The 14,663-nt window shown below is 38.4% G+C and overlaps 1 protein-coding gene across 1 annotated transcript in view; it reads left to right on the top strand.

Moving 5' to 3' along the window:
• Positions 1-880: 880 nt before the first annotated feature.
• The window catches only part of kcnh8 (potassium voltage-gated channel, subfamily H (eag-related), member 8), a 57,486-nt gene continuing 43,703 nt past the window's right edge, over positions 881-14,663 (top strand). The window contains 1 exon segment of the mRNA XM_061742730.1: positions 881-1,104. Within this exon segment, the coding sequence (XP_061598714.1) occupies positions 1,029-1,104 (76 nt within the window). The 5' untranslated portion in view covers positions 881-1,028.

Below are 14,663 nucleotides of genomic sequence, written 5' to 3'. Positions count from 1 at the left end.
GTTAATCACAGATACTCAGTATTGTTTTCATTTTTGAACGAGCCACACAGTCAACATCCCCCTCCACATGAGAGCGGTAGAGTGCAACTTGTTAGTCCATGTCAGAGATCCCCTTCTTTCATGTTGTGTCACACCCGAACCACGAGATGGCGCTAAAACTCTCTTTACGTGTCTCTCATCAGTACCGTGGCTGCTGGGAGGGAGCATCGTCTAGAGAACAATGGCATTAAGGGTGATTTATGGTTCCGCGTTACACCAACGCAGAGCCTACGCCGTAGGCTACTCCGTCGATTTAACGCGGAACCATATTTCAGCCTTCAGTCCACAAATGCGTTTGTTTGTATTTTAATCACATATTTTCCAAGTATCCTACAAGGACATGTTCTCTGTCCGGATGTTATCCGTATTTCCTTTTTCGTTCCTCCCACCTCATTCTCTTTTCAGGGTGTCTTAAAAACCCCTCCCCTCTTTGTTTTATTTCCTTGACTTTATCACTTTATTACTCAATTTATATAAAAGACAAATCCACGAATCCGTCTAATGCCGCAATGGAAAGAAAGATAGAGCTTATCTAGAAGAAACTTCAGGAAAGAGAAGAAAAAATGGAAATGAAAGTCCTGTTTCTCTCTAGTTCCTCCTTATTGATAAACTCCCTGTTTGCTCTTTTGTTCACAGTTGTTATGATAGTGATTGATGCCTCCTACCATTGTGTGCTCTGGGCGAGGTGGTCACTTAATAATGGCATAATAATTGCGTCGCTGACAGAGAGTCTCATTGTGTCACGCTCGGCTGTACCTGGGCTGCACCTGTGGGCTTCAGTTTCTCCTGTCATTTACACACGCAACAGACGCACGTCTGAGCGCATCACGTGCATTCTTCCCCAGCCAGGGCTCTAGTGCTGACTTGACTGGATAGCTGCTGCTTTCATTGAGCGTCAGCGCCTTTAAAGTGGAGCATCTCACGCGTTTGGACGACTTGGACCTTCTTTCCACTAACTTTGATGGGGACTTCGACAATAAACAGTGAAAATGCCTGTGATGAAGGGATTATTAGCGCCGCAGAACACGTTTCTGGACACTATAGCTACGCGGTTTGATGGCACTCGTAAGTTTACTTTAATCACTCTTTAATTCCTCTAATGTTATTGGCTCCAGTAAATTTAGCAGCTTTATTGTATTGCGTGGGATGTGAAAAACCTAAGGGGAGGAAAAGAGATTGCAGCTTTATCCCTGAGCTCACAGTCTTCTAAAATATAGAAAATTTGGTTACTAGTGCCTTTTTTTGCACACTCAGATGGAATTTACTTTTTGATGTGCTCTTGTAGGTAAGTGACAATAAGTGCCAGGTATTTTTTTGACCAATTGCTTTGTCCGACCCATCGATATCATTTCTACAGTAACGCATTTGATTTTCTACCTAATTTAGTAAAGGAAAGCAGGAGATATCCAGCAGTAAGACTTCTGAAGCTGTCGCTGTCTGTGGTGCTGATGTTTCAGGACGAGGTTTCAGCACCACGGACAGCGACATATGCTCCCTGGGTCTCACCTGAGATTTGAAAAACTTGATCACGAGTTTCAGCCTGTGTAAAATACACATTTCACATACCTATTAAGACATTTCAATAACTTTTCCACGAGTGTTCGATTTCTATATTAAATCTCACCTTTATTATATTTCCTTTTGCCCTGCAAATTCCGTCTAGAGTATCACATGTCCAGCCGCAACCCGTCCAAAATCAGCAGTCACATATCAAATGTAACTGGTCGGAGGCGGTATTGCAGCAAATCCTTTGTCAGAACTTTCAACGGTCTTTCTTTTTTTCATGTTGTTTCAGATGTCCTTTTTTTCTCTGAAGAAGAGATTCATTCAGCTAAATGCTATTGAACTATAGTGTAATTGTGACGTTTGCTAATATACACATAAACAGTTCACTTTGTGGCTTTATTTGAAATTCAGAATGTGTTGCAATTAAGAACGTAAATCTTGTTGGACTCTTGTTCCCTCTGCTTGTGTCAAATAAGTATTCAGATTTGATTGCTTATTTAACCTCTAAATGACCACCTGATCCTTTGATACATAATGTGATGATAACCAGGTATGTCCATTCAGGCATCACCTCGATATCCGCTGATTAAGCACCACTGCATATGTAATAGGAAACTATACATCAAGTGGCAAAAAACCCAAAACATTAAAATAAAACAGAATTAAAATAAAGAGAAAAAAGAAAGAAAATGTGACTACATCAGCAGAGTTCTGTTTTAACTCAGCAGTATCGCAGTAGTTTGTACAATATTTTGCCTAGCTACAAATAACATACTGCTGTCCTTGAGGTGGTGAGGTAGAGGAAATTAAGGTTGGACTTCCAGTGCAAGATGGAATGGTCTAGAGGCAGTAGAGCCTGATGGGATAAATGAGGTCTGATAGCCTGTTCAAGACCAAATATAAGGGAAAGTGTTTACCCTGTAGCATCCTTTTCAACATCATCCAAAACCAGATCAGACCTGGAGACAGTGATAAATGGTTGAAAGTAGTAAGCAACTCTTTAACATGATCTGATTTCACTCAGATAAAAATCAAAAGCCTAAAATAACAAACAACAAATGCCTAAATAGCTCCATTATGGGTAGATGCATGTATGTCTGAGGCTTCAAATCATTTTCTGCATTTTTATGAAGCCACATCTTTGCAATCATTCAAAATTTGTTGAAGAGATTTGTATAATTAGACTATATTGTCCAGTGATTTATTATCCTGCAGCTCCTACTGATGTTTTCTTTACTTTTGATCATACTGGACTCAATAATGTGTGTATTTCATGATGTACTTTGTTCACATAATTGGATGAGAAACATAAATAATTCTGATCAACCTTGTCATAACTGGAGTTCTTGGTTTTTTGTTTGTTTGTTTGTTGTTGTTTTTTTTACCATAATATATCAAATAAATCAAGACAGAATGCATCTGTAGCAGGTCTTTATATCATCATACATGTTACTATGCTGGTCATAGTCATGTATCCTCACCAGGTCATAATATGGTAATTTGAAGAGTATCTATAATTAAGCCTCCAAATAAGAATAACAATTCAACAAAACAACATTCTACACACAAGTAGACTTCATTATTTTTAACTAGTATAAATGTAACTACGGTATATAAATTAAGACTGTCTTTGGATGAAGGACAGGGTTACACCCCAGACAGGTCACCAGTTCTACTTCTAGTGCTGATAATGCAAAACCTGAATTAGAAAAACTGATTATGTTTGAACCTTAAATTAGGGAATGCAAAAATAAATATGAATGGCAATTTAAACTTGTATAAAACATGCAGGAAATTACCACATTCTGGGACTCAAAGCCAGACTTGCTGGAATAAGGACCTTTTCCCTCCTGCACATGGCTTAACCAGTTGAGTGACATGAAACCATTAAACTGAACTTGTGACAGGAGACTTGCTATGGCCAGAAAATACTTGCTGAGTTGACTTTTATGTCAAGTAGGGATGTCTCTCACTGGGGGGAGAAGGATACCATCTTGCAATGTCCTTTTGCCAAATTAAGCAGACAGTTTGGTGATACAGTTTTAACAGAGGGCTGTGTTAAATCTCCCAGCCTTTCTCCACGTTCTGCACTATTCATCCTGACTGTCATTTCCTATCTCTCAACACACGGAAGTTCCACCTCCACTAACTACATAATTACTGCCTACTACAATAATCAATGGCAAGATTTGGAGTAGCTGTGTGTTGAACTAGAACTAAATGGCAGCTGCAATTTCATATGCAAATAAAAGAGTGTTAGTGTATGTAAAAGAAAAAGTAAGAGAAAACAGGAAAAGACTTAAGCAAAGAGATCAATATATGAATGAGTGCGTGATATTCTGTGTGCACTCAGTTGTCGGAGAAGACCGGGAGGCCTTTTACAGAAGTTTCCTCTGCAGATTTGACTTTAAATCCTAATTAAGTAGTAAAAATGACGGTGGCATTTGTTATTACCATTTGCTGCCATGTGAACATTTAAGAAAACAAACTTTCAGATAATAAAGGATCTGTATTCTGTGACATAATAGGGAGAGCATGCAGTCCCTGTAGCTTAGTCTAGCCAGAAACATTTTGACCGGCTATAAGACTAAGGGAGCTAATGACTAATTATGAAAAATCCCAAACCACATGATTATGAGCATATGTTCATTAAAGTGTATCTAATATCGATTCATCTGCCGCAACTCTCCAGTCTCCCTAAATAGACTCTCAGTGACATGCTGTATGTCAGTATAATTACGTGAAAGTTGTGAAAAGGCAGGTCTGGTGTTGTTCTCAGTCTGAAACTGACTCCGAAAGAAATAATGAGTGCAGTTATGAGTCTCTGACAGAGTAATCAATCATCATTGACTGTAGCGCTGCAGTGAGCAGACAGTCGCTCATTTACTGGCAGCGGATTGCCTCTACTGTTCCAATTTTGTCCGAAGTCCAATTAATATTTAAACTGTTTAATATTAGAACAAAAAACAAACAAGTAATGCTGCTGGGCTCTATATTGCTCTTGCTACTTTATGGTGTTTTCGGTCAGTACTACAGTGCATATCATCAAGTTTGCTAAATATAGCATTTTTTTCTTCACATCATTGTGTCATAGTACTGCTTCAACTAAGAATAATAAAGCAGCAAAAATTCCTCATAATGTGCTGGAAGGTTGGTGATGTCGTGACTAGTTGCAGGGCGACTGTCCAACTCTTGGCTGGCGAGGTAAACGTACTGTACATCATGTTTGCTATTGTTGTACACCTCATCAAACTGGCTGGTTTGCTACTACTAACTGGTTAAAAAACTCTAGTTACTAAACAGCCACGTTGCAGGAGCAGGAAAAAATGGAGAGCTAAGAAACAAGTTTTTAACTTTAAAAATAAATAATTAAGGATGGGTCATAGAGAGTGTGAGATGCCTAAGATGCGGGATGGATGCGCTTGCTGCAATGACCAGAGTCAGTGAGAATATTGTGTTTTTCAAGACGTGACTGGATAATTGTGCTCTGGACTCCATCTTCTCTTTCAATGGAATCCAACTGATTGAAGCAAATATTCCCTTCACTGAAGTCTCCCACCCTGTGCAAGCAGAAGGTGACAGGGAAGACAACAACAAAAAAACATAAATAATAATTTACAGGGTTTAAACAAAGGCCTATAGTCCGGACCCTGTGGAACACCAATATCAGTGCTGGTGTACGGGGAAGACTCCATGTTCCCATAAACAAACTGGAATCTATCAGGTAAATGTGACTGAAACCAGGCTAATGGAGTTCCTTTAATCCCAATAATACTTTCAAGCCTCTGTAATAAAATGTTGTGATCAGTCGTAGAAAATGTAGCACTGACACAGGACGAGTATAGACACAAGTCCATTGTCTGAGACCATTAGTCTGTTTCTTTAGTATGATGTGACTTAAATCCTGAATGAATGGGTTGGGATGATGTCTATATTGATGGTTTATGATGGTTATGTTTATGTTTATTGATGGTTTCCCTGCTTCAACAATCCCTGATACAAGTTAATGCGTCATTTACAGTCTTGTGCAGACCTTAATGAAAATCTGATAATCCATTGATTTAAACCAGGTGCTTTGATGCAAGACTACCGGTACACGTAAAACATGCAGCACAGTGGCCCTCAAGTACTGGAAATGGACACCCCCGGTTTAGTGGGACGAAGGAACTGTTACTGCCCGCACAGAGAGCTCAACAAGGCGGATGTCCAGTCCAGATACAAATCACCTTCAGTTAAACGCCAGTCACATGATTCAACTATTCAGTAAGAAAACTTTGTGCCATGCATTTCCATACAGGTAGAGGACAGCTTATCTGATCCGCATTACTTGTTTTAAAGGTAATAATCAGAAATTATATCTGGTTACACCATTGATTGTGGAACATCTTTGGAAAAATAGCAACGTGGTACCAATGATTGACCTTGTCAAAGCTCTGATGAACTATTCACTTAAGAGGAAACATGCAGCATCACGAAAACAGTCGACCCTCAGTATAAGGTCACTTGACTTGTTTATTGCTGCTAATTTAAAGGGGTTTTGGGATCTCCTTTGTTCCAGCAAAATTGTTGGACTTATCAATGAGGGCCTCTGTGCCACCAAGGATGTTCTGCCTTGTTAAATCTCCTAATTAACAAGATTAATCTCCCATTGGTGTCTAATGGACTGTCCAAAACCTTGGACAAACTGTGGTTCACAAGAGGAAGTCTCAGTAAAATTAATCCAATTTTAGACTCAATTAATTATGTGTGATCTTGTGAGAAAGTGGAGGAAACCAAGCAAAAGTACATCATGCAAATTACAGGAATTTAGTGACAAGTATAATACTTTATTTAGAGACTGTATGATGACAATCCAGAGTTGTGTAATGATTTTTTTTTCAGTTACTGTATATGGTGTGAAAGGATTACTACGGTTGATCAATTGGGTTTGTGTGTGAAGAGATTCTGTGTGCATGCTTATGAAACGTGTGTGCAATGACATCACTACAAAAAACAAACAAATTGTTAGACGAACCTCAGTTTGTTGATGCATGGCAGAGAGGTGTGGCATCAACCTCTCAATTCCACATGCTGATTTGAGTCTGTATCCAAAAGAAAACTTCCTTTGCAACCTTGGTTGCTATGGTGTGTGTCACTGGTTACTGTGGCAACTGCAGAGGGGGCTTTTATTGTGGTTATGCAAGTGCTCTGTAGCAGTTTCTTGGAGGCCTACATGAATTTAGGCAAAAAGGTCTTTCCCCTCATCTCCCCACTTCCAAACCAATTTTTACCTCACTCCATCTTTCATCATTCTAGCTCTCATCTGTCCATCTCACCATCTCTCTTGCTCTCAGATTTTTACGTCACCCTCTCACCTTTTGCCCCCCCTGTCCCCTTCGTCTGTCTCGGTCTGTTACTATATATATGTACAGTATATATATATATATATATATATATATATATATATATATATATATATATATATATATATATATATATATATATATATATATATATATATATATATATATATATATATATATGTACAGTATATATATATATATATATATATATATATATATATATATATATATATATATATATATGTATATATATATATATATATATATATAAATATATATATATATACAGTATATGTTTTTCATTCACACTTTTTTCCTCTCTGTACCCGTCCACATAGCCCACATCGCTCGCTCTTTCATAGGTTTTGCCATCCATCTCCTTCTTCTCCTGCCCTATAGTTCTGCTGGTTTATGTTCCCTACCAGCCTTTTCACCCCTCCCGTGTGTCTGCTCCTTGTTCATGCCTGGTCATAAGAATTGTTACTATGCCTTAAATAACCCTGAGAGGTACCAAATGTGGTACTAAAGCTCTTGACGAGCTGACGACTGTTGTGTCAGAGAGCATCTTTTTTTGTGCCACTGACATGTTTAGGAGGGGGATAAGTAGATCAAAAGTTGAAAGGAGGCTCCTGCACACTGCCTAACTTGCAAAAAGGGTGCAAGGCTTTCATCAAGGAAAAAGCTTGTGACAAAGAAAAGCTGTGCTTTGTCAAACATCCCTGTAAGAACAGACACCAAAGAATAACCCTGACACATCAGCCTCAAGCATCATTAAAGTAAAAATGTTACAAACAAAAAATATAAAGGACATATCGAGACGCATCAAATGTAACGGATCTGGTAAGCTAAAAGAAACATACATTTGCATCATTATTTAATGTGATCATAAGATAATATGGAGAAATGTGTGCAACATTATAATTCAAATAGAACTTGGCAAAGTAAATTTGAGACATGGTACAACAAACACGCACACCTGGTATCTGTTTAAAAGAGTGATGTGAGGGCAAATGGCCCATGCAGCCTTCTTTATTTGTCTTTGTTGGTACAGCAATGATCTGTCAAAAACATACTTCTTCAGTGTGTATGTGGAGTAATGCACATTGTTTCTTGTAACTCACGTGAGCATGTCATTAAAGGAATTGTATGTGTCTCCCAGACGTCGATGAAGACTGTTGTGAAATGCTTTTGGTCTAGGTTTGCTTCGCTGCGGACAGGATGACTGAAGTTTGAACTTAGAGAAAGAATTAAAATGTCTACACGTCACCATACTGTTTACCCCAAGTAAAACGGCATACATTTCAGTATCTCACACGTTTTCTAAAATATTTTTGACCAGAACCAAAGCACTACATTTGAATTTTATCGCATTAAATGCTATGTAAGAACTTGTTTTCTTTTTGTCATTTTTGCTTTGTTCTTCTCCCCTTTTACTCTTCATATTTCCTACTCTCTTTCTTTAAATTGACCTCCCCTCCCTTTATCTTCAGTGTGCCTGTGGGATTTCTTCAGTAGCTGTCATGCCGTGGCGTGAGCACAAGTTTAGATGATCTATGGGCTTCTACAATGAAGCAATTAGCCAAAAGAAATTTCGAATGGAGGAAATAGAAGAAAAATGGGGGTCGATAAGATGGACAGTGAAGAAAAGTGAAGACCAATGAATTGAAAAGAGAGACAGAAGACGGAGAGGCAAGCGGGCTCGAATCTAAAACCTCAACAAAATGTTTTTTGTAGCAGTAGTTCAGGGTTCAAATGAAAGATACTAGAAAGCACGTGTGCTGATGGTTTTACAGGAGAGATAGGTGAAGATGAAGCATGCAAAGAGTGAAGGAAATAAATGGATCTTGGAACAGGAAAAGTCTGGGTTCGGTCCAGCAGTAGAAAGAGATGAAGAGTAATTAGACAGAGAGATCCAAAACAGTGGGAGGGATATGATGAACAGCTTGGGGGAAAGACAGGCAGGAGTGAAGGTTGATAAGCTTGGGAAATAAGGTAGAAAGGTAGAAGTAAGATGTGGGGTGGTAAGGGGAGACAATGATGGTCCCATAGCAGAGGAAAGAGAGGAAGAGGAAAGAAAAAGTAGGACATCGGTAGGAAGATTGCTGGGTGAAAATGGATTAGGAAATAGAATCAAGGTTGATAAAATCTTACCGTATCATTTACAACTCTTTATAGTCGCAGTGATGCACCGCATTTTTTCTCGAAATATTGTTTTTGAAAATTGATTCAATGTATTATCCAGATATCTAAATATACACAATTTTGAGCATATTTGTGCTATTCTGAGAACTCGATCAGGCTGTGAGTGAAAAAGCGTATATGAACAAATGATGTAAGAGTAGGGGACACTAAACCACATATTAGATGCTATATTAATGCTATGCTATGCTATATAACACATTTTCAAATAAAGATTATTATTATGTGCCCATTTTGCCCTGGAACACGGATGATTCAAACCAATCACTGACTGATTTGAATAATATGGTATCTAATGTAGATTATGTACTTAAGCTGAGGGCCAGGGGCAGGACCTCCAATAGTCCATTTCTGTCATATTTCTACAGTATATAATTCTTTTTTCTCATCTTTTTCTTCCAAACCTAAAAAGAATTAAATAAAATAATATTGCCAGCATCCAGCCCGATCCGCTGTCTCTCCATCGAATGGGACCAGCTCCCCAACTTCACCCCCATCGGTTGATTGGCTTTACCTGCATCTAATTACACCTGAGGCCTCATCTGAGCTGCCACGTACAGTCCAGACTGGCTCTGTGTGGCTGCCGGTTGATTACTACCTTTAATGGTAAAGCCAGGTCTATCACCATTTCACCATTTTTGTGCTCAGTTCTTGACTAGTTTATTTTTCCCTTTGACTCAGACCGTGACTAACCATTTCTCCTTGGTTCTTCCCGAGCCATCAGCTGCCGAGAACGCCCACGTGGCCTCCCAGGGGAAGTCATCCTGCTTTCACCAGTGCTGCCTTCAAGCAAGGCAGACCTCAATCAGACCCTATATAGCCTTTAGATGCAATAAACACTCTCCTAGCTCCATCACAACCCACTGCATTTCTGAGATCTCATTGTTTCCTACAATTCCCTACAATATAAAATGACTTCATTGAAATTGTATTATTAAAAATAAATGAACTTCACATATGAAAATTGTGTTCTGGTGTTGAGTGTAGTGTTTTTCTTACTTCTAGTGTAACTTAAAACTATTACAACGATTCTGTTTTATGTGGCCCTGTCTCCATTAATAAACAAATTAAAAGTTCCATCTCTTTGTTTTGTCTCACCTTGGTACAGGCTGAGTCATTCTGACTTCAAGCAGCCGTATCCGTCAGTTCTGTGTAACTGACGTAATCCAAAGTCAAACACAAAACTGAATGTATTTCTCTGTAAACATTAGTTTCCCTTTGACACCACTCTCTCATGCTCTGGAGCTGCAGGGTTTTGCTTGGGGTCACAGGGACTCCGGCAAACCTCTCTGCCACTCTTTCTTTTGCTCCCCTCAAACCATGTGGGTTTTACATCTGACAGACCGTCCCAATCCCGAGAACTGCTCCGACCATCTGTTTAGTCTATTTAGTTGCAGCAATACAGCTGACATTACATGCTTTCTTCTATATACTTTACGTGTATTTCCATGTATGGTGCATACAAACACACCATGAAGATATCTGATTTCCTTTTTGTTTTTTCCCCGACTCTTTTGGCAAAAGTAGCACCGACTAAGCTGTTGGACTTCTAGAGATGTTGAGGTGATGGTAGCGTAACTGTAGCTGTGGCTATAGCTTCAATAGGAAATAGAGGCTGACTCCAAAGAGAATAATTGAACACAGCTTTGATTTATTATGATTTATGACAAGAGATCTACATTTACATTTTAAAAGCTTGCTTTTGAAATGTTTTGCTTATGTAGTCCTCATTTGTCCAAAGGTGTGGACAAATCCTCATTTGTCAAAAAGTGTTGGCTGCAACAGATTAATATTCTCAAAAATCTGCATAATGTCTTTTATGTGGCTTATTCAGAGCAATAACAACTTTTTTTTTTAACCTAAGGTGATTATTTTTTCTCTTTTTCTCTCTTGGCCACCCCTAAAGTATTTGTATTATCATAATTATTTCTATGCAATGGAATTACTTTCTGCCTCATGCAAAGGAAGACAACAGTGCTTGTGGGGCCGACGCCAACATTAAACTTTTAAAGAAAATGATTCAATTACATATATATATATATATATATATATATATATATATATATATATATATATATATATATATATACATATATATATATATATATATATATATATATATATATATATATATATATATATATATATATATATATATATATATATATATATATTTGTTTTTGAGTGTTGGTGGCTCTAGCGGTCTTTATTAACAGTGTTTGGACAGGAAATTGGGGTAGGTGAAGACACAGAGTAAAGCAACACGAGCCGGGTCATCTGTATATGGGGCGCCTACTTTTTACGGCAAGCTTAACAGTTCCCGAAACAAGAGTCTCTTGATCATTTTACCAGGTAATGGTGTTGAATGTGCGCATCTTAGCAAACATTTGGCTGAGCATATGCAATAAAAAACATCAGAATGGCAAGCTCAAAAGCTGAGCAAAAACAGAACTCTGGATTTTCTGCATCATAATCAGAGAAAAGTGATGCAAATGACAACTTTCAGCGAGTGCACAGAACAAACACAACTGCTGACTGTTGAATAAGATTATGAAAAGAAACATGCTCATTCCTCCTGACACACTTACAAGATTTTTAATCTATCGTGTTGTATTCGCAATTCAAATCTAAGGTGGTTTCATTCAACAGAGCTTCACATGCAACACTGCACAATCAAACATCAGGTTTGCTGGAAAAAATAATCGGAGGAGAAAATTGGATTTTGTAATGGAGAGTTATTGAAACAAGTTGCTTTTAGGGGGATTGAAACATTTTCAAATAAGATCACGTAACTTTGTGTGTTTGTGCACGTGGATGTCTCGTGACGTGTAAGTGTGACTTTTTTATTTACTGTAATTACAAAAATGTCCTGAAATAGATTGTCTAATTTCTCCGAGCTGGATCTTCTTATGTACTCATATAATTCATGGGCTGGTGTGGGCTGTTTGACTGCTTGTCAAATGAAAGTAGGATACGGATACACACACCTACATCCACACACACTCACGCACAGAGTATCTGTCAAATCACCATTGTCCACGGTCTTGTATAATGGCCATTGTACTGGAAACATTAGCTGTCCATTAGTGCAGCCCAACATCACTCTGCTCGTATAGAGGGTGTGTGTGTGTGTGTGTGTGTGTGTGTGTGTGTGTGTGTGTGTGTGTGTGTGTGTGTGTGTGTGTGTGTGTGTGTGTGTGTGTGTGTGTGTGTGTGTGTGTGTGTGTGTGTGTGTGTGTGTGTGTGTGTGTGTGTGTGTGTGTGCGTGTGCCATACTAGACAGATTCAGGTATAAACAGCTGGTCCCTTTTAACCAAAAAAGCTACACGCAAAAAGGCTAATAATTGTGATTGACATCAACACTTATCTTATTGTTTTGTGTCATCACACAAGCTATTTTGCACTTGTTCAGTTTTTCACACACACACACACACACACACACACACACACACACACACACACACACACACACACACACACGATCTCTTTGTTGCAACTGTTCCTACAACTGTTATGAATATAGGGTCAGTTTGTTGACACTAGAGAATGAGTTTCAAGGGTAGGATTCTGTTACTCTTTGGTGTACGAATAAATCAGTTGCTCATCGAGGTAAACGGCCTCCATTCATTCAGCCCACACAGGCCTTCATCTGCCAGAGCTGAAGATCCCATTACCCTTTGTATCGTTGCGTTAAAAGTCACATTATCACTCCAGAGGCCACTGACAATGAGTCATTGAAACAACTAGAGAGGCACTGCTTTACAGGTTGAATTGGCTTCAGTTTTTGTTCTATCTAGTTTCAAAAGCTCGTGGTGACGGTAGTTTTGCAGTAAAAGCTTAGTCTCACAACCAGAGCGTTGGCAGCGCAGGTTCCAAAGATGAGCTGGCTAAGTGTCAGCTTAGGACCTGTGTTAATGCTGCGCAGCTTCAGTGTTGAAGACCAAACTTTCTCTCCCAAGTGTAGATCCAGTAGTGCTGGAGTGCAGTGAGGTCAGCAACCTGCATTTTATCTCTTTAGGTGTAAAGAGCACACATCATATTTTTATTTTTTTTCTTTTTTAATGAACAGGCTGCAACTTGAATGTTTTGGTTCATCAGACTTAATTTAAGAGGCCACTGTTTTAAATAAAACCCTCTCAATGCTCACAAGAGACTGAAATGCTCTCTAAATTGTACTAAGCCCTTATGGCTGTAAAATAAAGGTACTAAAGGAGAGCAGGTGAGTTTCTTTACTGCAGAAATTAAAGTGTTTACAGACTATTTTTGGTATTATTATAACTTTTTTAATAGTCAGACATTTAAATTTTAGCAAAACCCATAAGTGAGAATCATCTTAGGTTATGCATTACCATATCCTTTATTAACATGTCACTGAGTGCAAAAAGGCCAAGAAGGCCAAGCCTCAAAATTAAATGACAATCCACCAACCAATGAATAACACCAAGCTGGGTGTCTCCAGCTTTTGTAATTAATCTATAGCACTCATCTAGTGGTGAGATAAAGTCTGTTAAAGTCAGATGAGAAAGCAAGCTGGGTTAACAAAAGGCCCATATAGGTTAGGACTTTGAATATGTGAATTGATTAAATAGTAGACTAAAAAAATGTACTGTACATGACTTAATAACAAAAGAGATATTTGAATGTTTAACAATTGAGCTAAAAAGGGAGGGCAGATCATGCATTTGTCACGGTTGTGAGTTCGTCACAGTTTTTTTTTTTTACAGTTTTGGTGTTTAGGCTCCTGTTTTATTTTGAAATCCCATGTTCTTGTGTTTAAGTTATATCTTGACTTCCCTGGCTTGTTCCCATCTGCCCTGATCATTTGCACCCGTGTGTCGTCAAGCCCCTGTGTAGATCTTTTATTGTCCTTCCCTTGCTCCCGGCTGATCTGTACTGTTTCAACCCTCCATGTACCATGTGAGGTTTTTGTGTTTTTTGTCATGGTTAAGCGCTTGGGTTTTTTTTTCTCGAAATCCTGCTCTGCAGTGTTTTTTGTTTTTTTATAAAGTTAAAATAATTCCTGTATTCTGGAACTCCTGCTTCCCTGTCTGTCCTGTATCTGGGTCCTATTCAGCCTCATTGTGACAGTGGAGAATCATATTTTGGCATAATATTGAAAGGAATGGTGTGGATGATAACCCAGATGGGACATGAGAGCATACCTTTTTTTTATTACCAAGTAGGTTTGCTCTTCAGTAACTTAAGGGGAAAATTAGTTACACAAAAGTAAACCTCAGAGCCTTCACATTACACTGCCCCACCCCCCCAAAAAACACCCAAAATCAGTGTTTTGATTACATTTGTGAATAGCTAGGAATCAATGATTGCTATAGGATTGGTACAACATTTTCAATTGAGCAGGAAAACAAATTATGTATAAATGTTGATTGTTCAAGCTATCTCTTGCAACAAAAAAAATAATCTTTTACATTTCCAGGGATGCAGTGTGAACATACTTAATTGGTCTTTGATAAAGTGTAAGTGAATAGTAGATTACCTTTAGGTTGAAATGTGTTGGAAATTGAGATCAGCTAACCTCTCCAGTTATTTGTTACTTACATCGAAAACACTGTTTCC

This window comes from Cololabis saira, chromosome 15 (assembly GCF_033807715.1).
Source record: "Cololabis saira isolate AMF1-May2022 chromosome 15, fColSai1.1, whole genome shotgun sequence".
Lineage (NCBI taxonomy): Eukaryota > Metazoa > Chordata > Actinopteri > Beloniformes > Belonidae > Cololabis > Cololabis saira.
This window is presented reverse-complemented; position numbering and strand designations above follow the sequence as displayed.